At 35.4% G+C, this 16973-nt stretch overlaps 1 protein-coding gene across 5 annotated transcripts in view; it reads left to right on the plus strand.

The window, feature by feature from the left end:
* Positions 1–16973, plus strand: part of EMC2 (ER membrane protein complex subunit 2) — a 126546-nt gene that overhangs the window by 31113 nt on the left and 78460 nt on the right. For all 5 annotated transcript variants that reach the window (XR_004260912.1, XM_032251870.1, XM_032251839.1 and 2 more), the window contains 2 exons: positions 13768–13853; positions 14004–14063. Coding sequence is in view for 4 of the 5 variants with exons in the window: in XM_032251870.1 (XP_032107761.1) it covers positions 13768–13853; positions 14004–14063 (146 nt within the window). In the remaining variant the exon portion in view is untranslated. The remainder of the gene's footprint in view (positions 1–13767; positions 13854–14003; positions 14064–16973) is intronic.

Consider the following 16973-nt stretch of genomic DNA (forward strand, 5'->3'; position numbering starts at 1 on the left):
ATTTTATTGCACTTTAGGTTCTGGGGTACATTTGAAGAACATGCAGGATTGTTGCATAGGTACATACATGGCAGTGTGGTTTGCTGCCTCCATCCCCATCACCTATATCTGGCATTTCTCCCCATGTTATCCCTCCCCAACTCCCTACCTCACTGTCCCTCCCCTAGTCCCCCCACCAACAGACCTCAGTGTGTGATGCTCTCCTCCCTGTGTCCATATGTTCTCATTATTCAGCACCCGCCTGTGAGTGAGAACACGTGGTGTTTGATTTTCTGTTCTTATGTCAGTTTGCTGAGAATGATGGTTTCCAGGTTCATCCATGTCCCTATAAAGGACACGAACTCATCGTTTATTATACCTGCATAGTATTCCATGGTATATATGTGCCACATTTTCCCTGTCCAGTCTATCATTGATGGGCATTTGGGTTGGTTTCAGGTCTTTGCTATTGTAAACAGTGCTTCAGTGAATATACGTATGTGTGTCTTTATAATAGAACGATTTATAATACTTTGGATGTATACTCAGTAATGGGATTGCTGGGTGAAATGGAATTTCTGATTCTCGGTCCTTGAGGAATCGCCACACTGTCTTCCACAATGGTTGAACTAATTTACACTCCCACCAACAGGGTAAAAGTGTTCCTATTTCTCCACATCTTCTCCAGTATCTGTTGTCTCCAGATTTTTTAATGATCGCCATTCTTACTGGTGTGAGATGGTATCTCAGTGTAGTTTTGATTTGCATTTCTCTGATGACCTGTGATGAGGAGCATTTTTTCATATATTTTTTGGCCTCATATATGTCTTCTTTTGAAAAGTGTCTGTTCATACCCTTTGCCCACTTTTGAATGGGTTTGTTTTTTTCTTGTAAATCTCTTTTAGTTCTTTGTAGATTCTGGATATAAGTCCTTTGTCAGATTTCCTTTTCTATTGTATTGTCAGGCTGCAAACTTGCTGAACTTTTATTCTCTGCTTCCCTTTTAAAACTGAAAGCTGTTAACAGCACCCAAGTCACCTCTTGAATGCTTTGCTTCTTAGAAATTTCTTTTACCAGATACCCTAAAGTATCTCTCTCAAGTTCAAAGTTCCACAAATCTGTAGGGCAGGGGCAAAATGCCGCCAGTCTCTTTGCTAAAACATAGCAAGAGTCACTTTTGCTCCAGTTTCCAGCAAATTCCTCATCTCCATCTGAGACCGCCTCAGCCTGGATTTCATTGTCCATATCATTATTGACATTTTGGGCAAAGCCATAAACAAGTCTTTAGGGAGTTATAAACTTTTCCACAGCTTCCCATCTTCTTCTGAGCCCTCCAAACTGTTCCACCCTCTGCAGGTACCCAGTTCCAAAGTTGCTTCCAAATTTTCAGCTATCTCTTTAGCAACTCCTCACTCTACTGGCACCAATTTACTGTGTTAGTCTGTATACATGCTACTGATAAAGACATACCCAAGACTGGACAATTTACAAAAGAGAAAGGTTTATTAGACTTACAGTTTCATGTGGCTGGGGAGGCCTCAAAATCATGGCAGAAGGCAAGGAGGAGCAAGTCACATCTTACATGGATGACAGCAGGCAAAGAGAGCTTGTACAGAGAAACTCCTGTTTTAAAACTATGAGATCTTGTGAGACTCATTCACTATCATGAGAACAGTGCAGGAAAGACATGCCCCCATAATTCAATCACCTCCCACTGGGTTCTTCTATTGATGCATGGGAGTTGTGGGAGTTACAATTCAAGATGAGTTTTGGGTGGTGACACAGCCAAACCACTATTTGAGTGAGAGAGAGAGAGAGAGAGAGAGAGTGTGTGTGTGTGTGTGTGTTGTTGTAGATAGCTAAGAACTTTATTTTGTGAAGATTCTCAGAATATAGAAAGTTGAAGGAAAAGTTTTAACAGCTGCAAACCAATCTGTAGTTAAAAAAATAAAAAGATAGCTTCTATAAGCTTATGTAGATACTGACAGTAAAAAGAGTTCAAATAGGAAAGTTTTTGAATAATTTCGTAATCTAACAGTTTTAGTAGCTTACCATCTGTCTTAGTTCAACAGTTTCTTATAAAAAGCACTCATTGTTTTTTTCTGAAGATTTTCTCATGTACTTATTTTCTTACTTTAATTATAAGACTTCATCATGATTACAAATATACTAATTTTTCACTTAGCCATAGATTGAAAAAAATGAAATCAAGTTTCTGAACAGTTTCTGAATTTTATTTTTTCTTAAATCAATATAATTTAAGTCAATTTTGGAATTAGGAGTATAATATTTTACTTCCGTCTCAGCTTAAATTGGGATTCTTTAATAAGTTATTTCACTTCTTTAGAATATAAGATAATATGTAATTATTATGTAGCTCTGTCTTTGTAATACCTTTCATATTTTATGGCTTTTTGTGACTTTTAAAACTGGCTAAAAGGGAAATCCAAATGGTTCCCCTCATAGAATATGTATGAAGTGGTACAAGTTGAACATCCTTCACCTGAAAATTTATAATCCAAAGTGTTCTAAAATTCAACTCTTTTTGAAGAATGAAATAATGTCACAGGCCATCCCTGATCTCTTGTGATGAGTCACAGTCAAAACACAATGAAAATATTGTTTTTTCCCCAAAATTGTTTAACATTGTATAAAAGTGTTACCTTCAGGCTGTGTGTATTAGGTGTGTAGGAAATGTAAACCAATTTTGTGTTTAGAGTTGGATCCTTTTTGCTGTGATATCTAATACATACAGAAATATTCCAAAATTTGAAAATATCTGAGATGCGAAACACTTCTAGTTTCAAGCCTTTTGGTTAAGGGATACTCATCTTGTAGTAACTAGGTCCCTTCGTGGTTAGGTAAACATTTGAGAGCAAGATGACTTAATTTTGCTTTGCTAAATGTATTATTCTTTTATCAAACATTATCTAATCTTTTCTCAGTCTCTTCTTTCCTTCTGTAAACATTTATTGAATACCTGCCATGAACCATCAAAGAGTTGCTCTAAGAGTAGAAATTCTGTTTCTGTCCCTGTATCCTTAGCACTGTGCTAGACATTGAAGGAGAAAACAAAACCATAAAAGACCTAGAACTAATAAAGTCTATTAGTAGGCTTCACTAATATGCAACAATTAAAGTTACTGTGTAGAAGACATCATCGTTTCTTTTTTCAAAGCAACTTTAATATCTCAAAGGTGGGAAAGTTAATCCTAATGCATAGCTGTAGTTCAGACGTTTACTGTTGTTCTCTGCATTGTCAAAAAGTGATCACGTGACCTTTTTTGTTTGTCTTATGCCTCTGTTTCTGGATATCCAGTATATAAATAAAATTGTTCGTTGAAGCTTTAAGCTGCTCTGCTTCCTACACATATGCATTCATTATTCTTTCAGAGAACATTTGCTGAGTGCTTGCAGTGTGCTTGGTAGTGGGAACACAAGGATAAATTAGATAGCATCTTGCCTTTTCTATGCTTTTAGTGAGGTAGCATGATGTGATGAATATGCTGTAGACTTTGAAACTATTTTATTAAATTCTCTTTCTTTGGTGGCTTGTTGCATGAGTTTTGAGTCTGGAAGGCCTTAAAAGATGAGTGTGACTTAAATGACACAAAGACATTGTATCCCAAGTGAATGCATGAATAAGCCTTAGCATTATTAAACTACAAGTCCTGCTTATGAAAGAAAGAATAATGTAATTAGAATGGAAGTTTAAAAATGTTTTATTTGAGAGAGTGATGAAATGGCATGCCCTCTCCCCATCTGTCTTTTTTAAAGTTCTGAATACTCTATTGAGAAAGTTTTACTCATGTTAAAAATTGCAGACAATATAAAATATATGTGGTTAAAAAATAAGTCTGTTCCCTTACCCCCTGGCTCAGGTCCTCCTTCCCTTACGCAAGCACTGTTAATGATTTTTCTATGTGATCTTTGGAGTTTTTTCATGCACAAATAGGAGTGTGTGTGTGTGTGTGTGTGTGTGTGTGTGTGTGTGTGTATGTATTTATTCCTCTGATGGGGATAATGGTTAGAAATGCAAATGTGGTATGCTCTGTGTAACAATATATTTTAAAGATCTTGCCATGTCAGCACATCCTTTACATTATCCTGTTGACTAGCTATACAGTATTGCAGTGCATGGATATATAGTTCCTTGTCTTCATGAAAAAGTTACTTTAACAGAGTCCCCTTGGTGAACCTTTAGGTTGATTCTGATGTTGCTCTCAGAAACAGTTTTTCAGTGGATGTCATTTGTGGGATGAATCTTTAGAAGTGAAATATCTGGTTCAGGAGGTCCTTGCATTTTAAATTTTGATTGATGTTACCAAATTTCCTTTTAAAAAGGCTTTTTATTCATCTGTACCCACTTTTCTATGGCTTATGAGAGTGCCACTTTCCCCATGTCCTGCCATATGGTATATTGCCAGCTTTTTTCTCTGACTAGTTGCCAGTCTCATTGGTTAAAAATGTTATTTTATAATTTCATTATAAGTACTGCTGAACTTCTTTTAATATGTTTAAATAGCCATTTGTATTTTTCTTTCGAAGCTGTCTTTTACACCTTTTTCAAATTTCGTTTCTCCTCTGATAAAGAGAAGCAAGGTTCTGGTGCTCTGTCTAGTTATCCTCCTCCTGCACTGATTTACCTCTGAGGAAAAAACAATATTTTATACCTCTGAGTTGATTCATTGTACAGAGTAGCTAGAAGTACAAAAAGAAGGTCTCTATTTGTGAACAGCTTGGTATATTATACTTAAAATTTTTAATTTTTATTCTTAGAGAATGGAGAACCAAGTCAAAGTTTGATTAGGTAAATACCATCAATTATTTTCAGAGATAACTTGTCATCTATATAGGATATATTTTGGAGGAGATGAGAAGGGATATGTAATTTGGAGGCTGTTCTGTCTTAGGCTAGAGATTATGGGAATCTAAAACTAAGGTGGAATTGGAGGGGATTGGGCTATTATCAGCTTTTACTATTTGTCTTACTCCAGTACCAGTTTTAGCTCTTTTTTTTTTTTTTTTAAATGATTGACGTTTCATACTTTCAGTCTTCCTTAAGGGAAAAAAAATTACATCCATTGAGTGGAACAGTACCCAGCATTTGGTGGGCTTTCAGTGAATACTTGTTGAAGGAATAACTTTCAGAAAGCAGAGTAATTATTGTCTTGTAGTTGATTTCATACTTTAGAAAGATCAGATTTTGTCCTGAATTGTGAACTCTGCCTATTGTGATATATAGTATTTGAAGTTTTATTTATGAATTAGATGTAATTTCCTCTGTGCCAAGGTTAAAAATGCTTTTTTTGTTTTTTTTTTTTTTTTGGCGAGGGAAGCGGAGCTGATTTTATTCAGGCTTCTCACAGTGGTTAGAGCCACTCTCTTCAGAACAGTCACAGCACAGGACATGTGTCACTGAGGCTGCCTAGAAAAGTCTGACCAGCTGAATCTTATTGCTTAAAATACACTTATTCTCAAAAACTGATAAATTGTAACATGCCTCATACAGGAATGTGTTTGCATTTGCAAATGTCCTGACTGGATGTAGCACCAAATCCTCCACCAACCTTCCTCATTCACCTGGAAAACCAGTGTCAATCACATCTTCCTGGCCTCCTAACTATTCCTTCAATTCCCTATTAAATCTCTCTCTGAGAAGGGTAGTCTCCTCTAGCAGGGGCCAGACTGTGATGGGGAATTAAGCTCAGCTCTGCAGGTTGCATTTTGGTCTTCTCCCTCTTCTCGTGCCTTGAGGGTAAGATGCTGCAGTGAATCACACAGTTAACACAACCAGTTCCCCACCGTAACTGTTGAAAGAAACTTGAGAGGGTCAGAATACATCCATTTGATCAGTAGTTAACTGAAAAAGGGTTCATTTTGGTAAAACTTGTTCCCCTTTGATACGTTTCAGAGAGTTATTTGGGAATCTTTAAAAAACGTAAAGAAAAGGCATCGGAGGGCTTTGACACACTCTGGCCGACTCTTTACGCCAGCCTACTTGTGCCCATTGGATTCAGCGGAGGGAGGCAGGCCCTGCACTACTTCCAGTGCCCACAAAGCCTCCTCCTGGCACTTCTGGGCAGGGCTGACATCTGGGCCACGGCTACTTCAAGTCTGTCATTGAAGATCCAATTAAGCTCCTTTCTGAAATTCTACCTTCTGTCCCAAGTGGTTGTGGACACCTCCAGGGGTTGGTACCAAGTACCAAGCACAGCCACGGGGGGTGTCAGACTCAGAGCATATTTCCCTTTATAGGGAACAGAACACAGGCCTCTGCATGATCGTGGAGCAGTGTTCAGATTGCAGTGATGAGTAGAGTAAAACCTCTACTTTGAGCGCAGTATCTTTGGTAAACACAGGGCACTGCGGTCAACAGTGCTGCTGAATACATGCCAGTACACAGTCAGACATTTGTTCCATAAACAGTAAATGCATAAGACCAATTACCTTGAGAGGGCATCTTGTTCCAGAAGATGCTTTTAAAATGCCACATTTTTCAGGGTTCTAGGTATGAAGCTTGGAGGTAGGGAACCTGTATTCTGCTTTCCTTTTTCTGGTCAATGGTCCAGTTCCTTCTGGGTCCTTGAGTCTGGAGTGAGACAGGAGGGAGGTTCTAGATTGTATTTTGCTGGTAGGCCTTAGTCCTTTAATCCTTTTCTAGGTTGTATCTCTTCCCCAAGTAGCCTATTTAAATATAAAAAAAAGTGTTATGTCTTTTAGAAAAAAATTGTTAGCTAGCCCTATTCTGTGTAAGATTATAGAAGACATGTAGCCAGTTGGATGAAGATTTATTCATGGTCTTTAAAAGTTTGAAACAAATTATATAGATCCCCATTTATTGTTTTGCACTAGTGTATATAACGTTAGTTGGAAAAATCTTACAGGAGGATGACTGTTCCAATCCTAGTCTTCCTTCAGGGTCTAGCTGTCTTTAGCAACCTCCCCTTTGATTGTTTCAGTAAAAATCGCAATAACCTTTATGCTCACTCTGAATGTTAAAACATACTGTACCTTTATAGTTGTTCCTTCTCAATTTTATTTATATTATATTTAACACACATTTCACTTAAAAGATGAATTCTTTGAGGCCAGGGATTAAACCTTATGTATCGATGCTCATTGAAGAAAATAGAATAGGATCTATGTTGTTGGCCAGCTGATTTACTTTTGAATAACGGAGTAAATTGTTTGTGGTTCATAGTATTCTTTTAGTAGCGCGTTTTTCACTATCATACATGGGTTCTTGAGAACTGTTGCATTTCTTAATGCCTCCAAATTGTTTTTTCAGAACATCAGTTAGGGCCACAAATTATTTGAATTGGTATTGGCTAAAAATCTTCTAAACTTTGTGAGGGCAAAAATGTTAATTATTAGCATTGAGTAAGGGATGATATGATTTGTTTAGTGAGCTCGATTTTGTGAATTTTTTTTTAAAAAACACTAAAGTAAAGCATGTTCAGTTAAAAGAACAGCTTATGTGATCATCCAGATTTCTTTTCTGCTTTACAACTGAGATAAAGCTGCAGCTTTCTACAAAGCAGAGTATAAATATGAGGAAAATGGTGAAAGGAGGAGTGACAGAATTGAAGAAAATGTTGATGATCATGATGATGATGATAATGAAGGAAGATAATGTTGTCCAAATATTTGCTATGGGCCATCACTGAGCTAAGCACTTTACATATATTATCTCATTAATTATCATTATAATCCTGTCAGATATTGTCTTTATTCTGTAGGCACACAAGATCATAGAGAAGTTAAGTGACTTGCCCAAGGTTGTACAGTTAGTAAGAAACTTTGGATAGGTACTTTGATTTCAGAAATGAAGGCTATTTATCATGAGGAAAGAAACAATGGTAATTAATGAAATTGAGAGTAGTTAGTTAATATGCACGACAGCCAGCTGTTACCCCTACAGAAATTTTATTATTTATATTTAGTCATTTAACTAGACTCTATTTGTCACTATTGAAGAGTATGTGAAGACTAATAACTTGTTTTTATTTTTAAAAATCTAAGCATATTTTTACTTTATAGAATATTACACTAAGGAAGCTATGATAGAATTTTTTTTTTCTTGAGACAGGATCTCGCTCTATTGCCAGGCTCTATTGCATTGAGGCGATATAGCTCACTGTAACCTCTAACTCCTGGCTCAAGCAGACTTCCCACCTCAGCTTCCTGATTAGCAGGCACGTGCCACCACACCCAAGTAATCTTTTAAAATTTTTCGTAGAGACAACATCTTGCTGTGTTGCCCAGTCTGGTCTGAAACTCCTAGGTTCAGGTGCTCCTCCCACCTTGGCCTTCCAAAGTATTGGGATTACGGGAATGAACCACTGTGCCTGGCCAAAATTAATCTTTTTTACAAGCCTTTTTTGTGTGCTCTGGATAAGACTCAAAAGTGACCCAGAAACCACAAGAAGCCTTGTTGAGCCTTATTCTGGTTGCTCGATAATCATTCAAAACCTAGAGTTTTGTATGGCTTTTGGGAGATATGCTGCTTGACTGTTCATTCACAGTTATACATTATCTGAATAAGGAATTGAACAGCTGAGTAGTAAGTTTCCAGAGAGCAAGGGACTATGGCAAAACAGAGATGTGAATATATTCAAGAGCCCCAGGATTTGCAGTGTAAGTCTGGGCTTTGGTTTTTGTCTACATAAAATGAAGAGATACAATTATTACTGCCTGCTCCTCAGTTATTTCCAGCTGTAAAATTTGTAATGTGTTCATTTCTTCTGCAGATAGCTACTGATCATGCACTTCCTTCAGTGTCCAGTACCATTCTGTATGAATGTGCAAAAACTAAGATGTGTGTTCTATTTTTATCTTAGCTTTTTAGCATTAAGTGTTTTTGTTTTCGTAATTGGTTGTCTGTTTTATGTATGATACATTGTATATTGTTTGTTTAAAATTTTAGATATGCTTTGAATTATATGGCAAGACTTTAAATAGCTTTTTTTTTTTTTGAGATGGAGTCTCACTCTGCCGCCCAGGCTGGAGTGCAGTGGCACAATCTCAGCTCATTGCAACTTCTACCTACCAGGTTCAGGCGATTCTCCTGCCTCAGCCTTCCAAGTAGCTGGCATTACAGGGGCATACCACCACACCCAGATAATTTTTGTATTTTTAGTAGAAACAGGGTTTCACTGTGTTGGCCAGGCTGGTCTTAAACTCCTCACCTTAGGTGATCCGCCTGCCTCAGCCTCCCGAAATGCTGAGATTATAGTCATACAGGTGTAAATCACCATGCCCAGCCTTAAATGGCTTTTAAAAAATAACTTATCCTATATCATAAGGAGTACTTTTTGAAGTTTTGTATTTTATAATAGAAATTTTAACTCCAGATATTAAAATCACTTAGATGCAGAATTTTTCATCTTTAAGACTTTACTTTTATAAAGATCGATCAAACAAGATTAGAAAAAATGAGAACTTTGGCATATTTTGCAGGAAAAATAGTAAAAGAAATGCAAAATCAAAGTTGTTAAATATTCAAGACTATTAACATGTAGTCTTAATGCTGGTTTTTAACTGTTTTTACATGAAATTGACATAGAATAAATGGTACATATTTAAGGTTTACAATTTAATACGTTTTAATGTTTGTATATACCTGTGAAACCATCAGCACAATCAAGATACTCAACAGAGCCATGCTTAAAAGTGTCCTTTTGCCTCTTTCCATTTTTCTGTTCCTATATTCTGGAACTTTCTTCTGGGATGCAGTTAAGTTACTTGCAAACGGTTCTAACCTTTTGAGTTTTTGTTAGACCCGATCCAGAAAGTGTTTAGACCAGGGCTAATTATTCCCCATTTGCTGAAGCAAGATTCTTCTAGGTACTCTATTCAGTGCACATGAATCAAGACATTTCCCAGGCTGGCTGGTAGAAAGAGACTATTTCCAGCCCTGTACCAGTGCTGTGCACTTTTCCCCATAACCCTCTCTGGTGGTTCTTTCCACGGCCTTGGGTAGTTTCCTCACCTGCATACACTAATCAGTACAAAACTAAGTACTCAAGGGAACACTGCACAGCCCCAGAATCCTTATTCTCTATTTTTCTTTCTTCTCTGGCATCTGTCCTATGAAGTCTAACCTCTTTGATCACTCTGGACTCTCAGTTCCTTCTCCTGAACTCAGGGAGTTCACTTGGCTCAACCTGGTTTTCCCCTTCCTGCACAGCACCCTTGAAACTCTGTCAGTCAAAACAGTAAGCCAGGGTAATAAAAATGGGGCTCACCTGGTTTGTTTTCCCCACTCTCAGGGATCACCTTCATTGCCTAAGTCCCAGACCTTAAGGCAGGAGGAGGAAATATGGTCTTGTTTTAAATTAGCGTTAAGCAGAACTAAATTCTCTGCTTAATGCTCATTTAAAACAATTATGATAAAGATTGGTTCTTATGCCCAAATAGTATGATTTTCTTTAAAAGAAATAGCCTGTAAAAGGCTGTTATTTAATAAAAAGTGTATGACTTAATAATATACCTTTGCTCATATGGTAATGATACTTTAGTAGGTTTTTTTTTTTTAAGCTGTTATATATATTTTAATTAGGAAGACTTGCTTTACATAGCTGAATGGTACCACTTAAATGTTTAAAATTTTAGAATAGTAGGAGATAAAATGCTAGCCATATCTTAGGTTTTACATGATTGAGAAATGTATTACTCATACAGTAGGAATTTGGGGGCATCCTTCTCTAATTAATAAAGCCTATTATTTGTTTATTATTTATTTTTTCTTTTGTTTTTATGATAGAATCTCGCTCTGTTGCCTAGGCTGGAGTGCAGTGGCACGATCTTGGCTCACTGCAGCCTCTGCTTCCCAGGTTCAAGGGATTCTCCTGCCTCAGCCACCCAAGTAGCTGGGACTGTAGGTTTGCCCCACCACGCCTGGCTACTTTTTGTATTTTTGGTAGAGACGGGGTTTTGATGTGTTGGCCAGGCTGGTCTTGAACTCCTGACCTCAAGTGATCTACCTGCCTCAGCCTCCCAGAGTGCTTGGATTACAGGCATGAACCACCGTGCCCAGCCTCTTTCAGGAAGACTTCTAGAAGAATCTAGGATGAGAATCAGAAATTTCACGTACTCTAGTTCTACTCCTTTTTACACATTTCAGTTGGAAACACATCTATTTTCCATCATTTTCAAAAGGATTCTCTTTTAAAAGTTACTTTTAAAGATTAATGATCTTTGAAACAGTCTAGAACATTGCTTTACAAACCGTATTCTGCAGAATGCTGCTGACCCAAAAACATTAGTATGTGTTCAACAGTAGAGGAATGGTTCTGTGGTCAGTTCACTGAAACAATGAGTCAGAGTTAGATGTTTTCAGTCCATCTTCGTGAAACTCATTGTGCCTAAGTTTCAGGACAGTGTTCATACCATACTTATTACTATAGATGTGTTAGTTGCTATCATATTTATGCTTTGATTTTTTTGTTTGATTTATGGCATTTGAATGCAATATTTTCTTTTTAAAAAAAAATATATTTTTGTAGAGACAGGGTCTCACTATGTTGCCCAGGCTGGTCTCAAACTCCTGGGCTCAAGTGATCTTCCCATCTCAGCCTGCCAAAGTGTTGGGATTACAGGCATGCACCACTGCTTCCAGGTGAATCCAATTATTTTCAACATGTTTTCATTGTATACAGTATCTCATCTCTGCTGTTACAAATACTGTAAGGATTGGGGCAAGATATAAATATCAAACAAAGGAAGCCTGTGCCAGTCCTTTAAAGATTACTTAGTTAGAATTTAGTAGCAAGGTTTAACACATACATGTTAAGCATAGACCCAAATATTTTAAAAAAACAAAAATAACATTTATTTAATATGCTATGTTAGTTGCTTTATATTGATGCTTGGAGGTGTATGGTATTATTGAGGTTTGCAGAGATTAAAAAAGCTGGAAAGTGATAAGAGTAAGAGTTGGGATTCAGTTTCTTGTCTTTTTGATTTCAAAACCTAGACTTTTTGCTCTGCATATTGCCTGTGGAAGAAGTAGTGTCATGAAAAATGAAAGGAAAAACTTAAATTATGTTTCATATTTTGGTGAAATCAGATATTATATGACCAAAAGAATTCAGTTTTTTGATTATATGTTAATTTATCTCTCATCTATTGGGAGGACTAGGGACAATGCTCCCCTTTTAAGTCTAATATTCATAATGGCTTTAGCGTTTGAGTTACTTTCAGAGCTTTACTTTTACTTCTGAGTTCTTGAGACTTTTAAAACTTTACATTTATTGTGTTGCTTTTTTTTTTTTGTTTTACGCAGTAAACTTATTTTTAAAATATATGAATGTGCCTACTGTGTGACAGGCATTGTGCTAAGGCCTTTGGCATGACCTGATTAATTAAGGATGTAGCTTCTTTTTTTAATTCCATTTAATTTTTCACTCTCAAGATATGCTTAAGGATATATGTTCTCAAAACCATTTTTAATTACCGGAATATTACCACAGTTATTATAAATATTTCCCTGACCTTTATTTTTTAGTCTCTTGATTTCTCTAAACTTTTCACTTTCATTTCTTCAGAGCAAAATCACTCACCCACCACCCCGTGATGAGTAGCTCTTGATACTCTAAAGAGGCCATATCCATTTTACTTCTGACTTCATCTTGTGGAATATTATATAAAACAATAAGAAATTATATTCATAATTAATGTTTAGCTTGTCCTCAGTTATAGTATGCTTTATTGTTTATCCTTCTGTATTTGAAGTATACAAATAGTGGGGATGTAAATTTAATATTTATATAGCACACTGCAGTCCCTGACTGTTTACTTCAGCCTCAAACTGGTAGTCTCAATTACATACAATACTGCTTTCTTCTATGCCTTTGCTCATGTTTTCTTCCCACTCTGCAGTGTCCATAAATAACTTCCTGTTTTGTTTCTTAATGTCTGCTTACTCTGTTTTGGGGTATCACATGTGGGACCATCTTTGCTTCCTGTCTTTCAACTTCATCCACTCTGCCACAGCATGTGTCGGGATCTCTTCCTTGCTGTTACAACACCCTAGATATCTCTGCCATTGTTCTTACTGCATTAAATTTTTTATTTGATATGTTTTTGTCCTGAGACTGAGCTCCTTCAAGGAATTACCATTTATTTTTTATCTTTATATTTTCATTGTCTAGCACAGTATTGGCAAACAATAGAAGTCTGGTACATACTTGATAAATGCACAAATAAATGGCATTGATTTTTATGTTTATCATTTTAAAATTTTACAATACAACTTTTACTTGTTTTGCTTATTTTAAATATTTATTTCAGGACTGTATTATTCTTGTGAAAGATTCATGGGTAGATTTTGTCTTAAAATTGTGAAAACGTTGTCAGAAGCCATATTTATATAATGATATTCAAGGGCCATGCCATGGTGAGATTCTTTTTCCCCTAATCTCCACTATTCCTCCACCTCTTAGGATACAGATCTTATGAATGAGACAGAGTAAAGGACTTTAAGTTGGATAAAGATTAGGATTCCCTGCTGGCTAGTAATTATCAGAATCTGGATGGTTATTTGTTTGGATGAAACGATGCATACATTGTGTGCATCAAAAGTAAAGCATATGTGATTGTTAGAGGAATGTTTGAATTCCCCAGTGGGATGTCATGGGGTATGTTTATAAACTCTCACTAAGCAGTAGTTCTACAATGGAATTTCTCTGGCATTGAGATAATAATTTGCACAGTCAAATTACCTTCTTTACAAAACCCCAAGGAATCATGAGGGCCTAATCCTTTATTAATGTCAACCCACAGGCTGCAAGAAAGCGTAAGATTGCCATTCGAAAAGCCCAGGGGAAAAATGTGGAGGCCATTCGGGAACTGAATGAGTATCTGGAACAGTGAGTGTTTTACAAGAGGATCGTGTTTTGTTATTCTGATAAATCTTTTTTAATTAAAATGGAATTTGCATTTGATTTTCCTGTTTGTCTTCATGCTGTTCATTTACAGAATATCTATACACTTACTTTTTTTTCTTTTCCTCTCAACAGATTTGTTGGAGACCAAGAAGCCTGGCATGAACTTGCAGAACTTTATATCAATGAACATGAGTAAGTTATTAAACACATTTAACATTTTGTTGAGTGCAATTTTCATCACTATAAGTTCAGAAAGTACAGTGGTTTCCAAAGGATTGGTAAGAAGATGTGAATCATGTCATTTGAAATGAAAAACAAAACAAATCAACAATTAAATGAAAAAGAACAAATCAATAATTTGCTGGTCATAATATGTGAATAGCTTTAACTAGGTCATTTGTGTTTTGTTAAATTGTTTTTGTTTAGGAAATAAGTTTTTCTTTCAAATATAGATGACACCTTTGGAAATAAAAAGGCCTACATTTATTAGCTAAGTTTATTTTTGGTGAATCAGAATTGTGAACTTTTAGGGTTCAGATTGTTCTTATATACAAAGAGTATTATATTCCCTGCTGTTTAAAAATTCTGTCAATTGTATGCATGTATTAGCCTTAGTACTAAGAGAATCAACTCTTCCAAAGTAGAAGCATTCTGTTGCCTGGGTAAAAAACTGAGAATAATCAAGAATGTTGAATGCTGTAGGAACTTGCTTATTGGATGTTTAATGTTTTTGTTAGCTTTTTTATTGCTGTAGTGACAGGAGGAAATCCCAGTGTGAGAGGATTAGTCCAGAGTCTTAGTGCAAGTTTTCTAATATTACAGCATTAATGCTAACCTCCGTCTAGAGGCATATTTTTTTTTCCTTAGTCCTTCTGAGTCTGAAGTATATTACATTGTTTCTTTTCCTTCTTTTTCACAGAATAGAATCAAATTCTCATGCACATTTTCTTGTACATGAATATTTAACCTTGTTCTCATACACTACCAAGAAGTGACAAGAAATAAAATAGAATGAAGACATTTGTCTGTTGTCTGTGGTCTATATATATAATGTGATATAGAGGATTGAGGTAGTCAACTTGCATAAGTCTAAGAAAAGTGGGAGCTAAAATAAAAGTAATAGCTGTCATTTAATGAATGTGTACTATATTCTGGGAACTATTTTTCAAGTTTTTTGCTATACTCTGAAACAGATATTCTGGTTTTGAGTAGAAAATAATTTCCTGAATCACAGTCAGTATAGATAATATGCTTGTATGTACACATACATAAACATACTTATGATTTCTTATGCATGTGAGACAGTATATAATACTTATTTTTAAATACATGGAATTGAATTTTTAGAGTACGGTAAAAATAACATTTTATTTTGTTTCTAAAACAGGTGAGTCATTTAACTTTTTTGTGTACTTTTTAAAGATTTTCTGACTAAAAGTATTTAAAAACATTTCAAATCATCAGGGAAATTTTTCTTTTCAAGATAAAGAAATACCTAATGCTGAATATTTGAGAAACATAATAAAGCATAAAGACCAAGACAAATATTACATGTAATTCCACCATCCTAAGTTAACTGTGTTTGATTTTTGTCCTTTCTTACCTTTTAAAACAAAAGCCCAAAATAAAGTTATGTTTTATAGTTTATTCTTTCCTTAGTTATATTTTGTCAGAAATGTCTTGTTATTATAACAGTCTACATTGTGGTTTTAATGGCTTTATATTATTTCATCTTATCAATATATCCTAGTATTTTTAACCAGTTTCCTAGGAGACATACAGGTTGTTTTATATTTTTACTATAATGCTGTTTATATTTTTACTATAATGCTGTAGTGATCATCTTTATTTTGTTTCTGTGGGCTAATTCTTAGAAGTAAAATTGCCTGATTAAATAAGATGTACATTTTCTGTGGTTTTGATAAATAGTTCCTTATTGTTCCCTGGACTAGTAACATCAATTTACTTGCACACCAGCATTTACTAGAGTACCTCTTCAGCAACACTGGATACTGTGATTTTTTTTTTTTTTAATCTTTACAAGTTTGATAGGTGAATTGGTCCTACCATTTTAGTTCATTTTTAAGAGCTCTTTAAATAAAGGAGGGCAACCAGTTGTCAAGAGTATATCCTTGTTATATGCTTTTAAAATACTGACTTTTTTAAATTATAGAAACTTTACATGTATATTTAGAAAGTCAGATACATCAATTTTAACATTATCATGTCTTCTATCTTTTAATGACTTTAAAAATATAGCACCTTTTTCTCCCTACTTCATTTACAGTTTTCTTGTTTTGCATGTATTTCTAATATTTATGTCATCATCAAATTTAGGTTATACGCTATTTTTAACCTACCATTAAATTTATTTGTTTCACCAAGTCGCACCACATTCAGTTTTGCCTTGTTTTGAATCTAAAGAGTTTATTGAAATAGAATTGAATGTACACTTAAGATATCTCAAAAAAAATCAAGAAATACAAAGATGTGGGAACACCTGAAAAATATTATTTTTTAGCAGAAATGACAATATGGTCAGCCTACCCTTTTATCGATTATCACAAAAGTCTTCTTGGTCTTAAAGCCAGTTAGTTACAAAATGACCATTTTTTTTTTTTTTCTAATTGAACACTTAGAAGGAGTATTTGTGTTTCGGTGAGTATAAATACATATCTACAGATTTTTTGAAACTGTGAAAATTAGAATTAGTTTACTTGATTCATTTGACATGTTTGAACAAGTCATTATAGTAGGCAGGAATTTTTTGGTGGGATGTTAAATCATTGTAGGATATCAGTTTTGCACTAGTCTTGTAGACACAGTGGCAAAACTGTAGCAGTTTAGAAAATGTTAGATATATTTAACATTCAGTGTTCTTTTCTGCATATGAACAGTTATAAGCTTTTTAAAGTATAATAGGTCACAGGCAGCTTTGGTAGCCTAGATCTGAAACTATTTTTTTTCTTTAAGAGACAAGGTCTTAAAATGTTTCCCAGGCTAGACTTGAACTCCTGGGCTCAAGTGCTCTTCCCACCTCAGCCTGTTGTGTAGCTAGCGTTACAGGTGTGCCACTATGCTCAGCTCTGGAATTTTTAACTC

This window comes from Sapajus apella, unplaced genomic scaffold, assembly GCF_009761245.1.
Source record: "Sapajus apella isolate SASKATOON/1434 unplaced genomic scaffold, GSC_monkey_1.0 scaffold3, whole genome shotgun sequence".
NCBI lineage: Eukaryota > Metazoa > Chordata > Mammalia > Primates > Cebidae > Sapajus > Sapajus apella.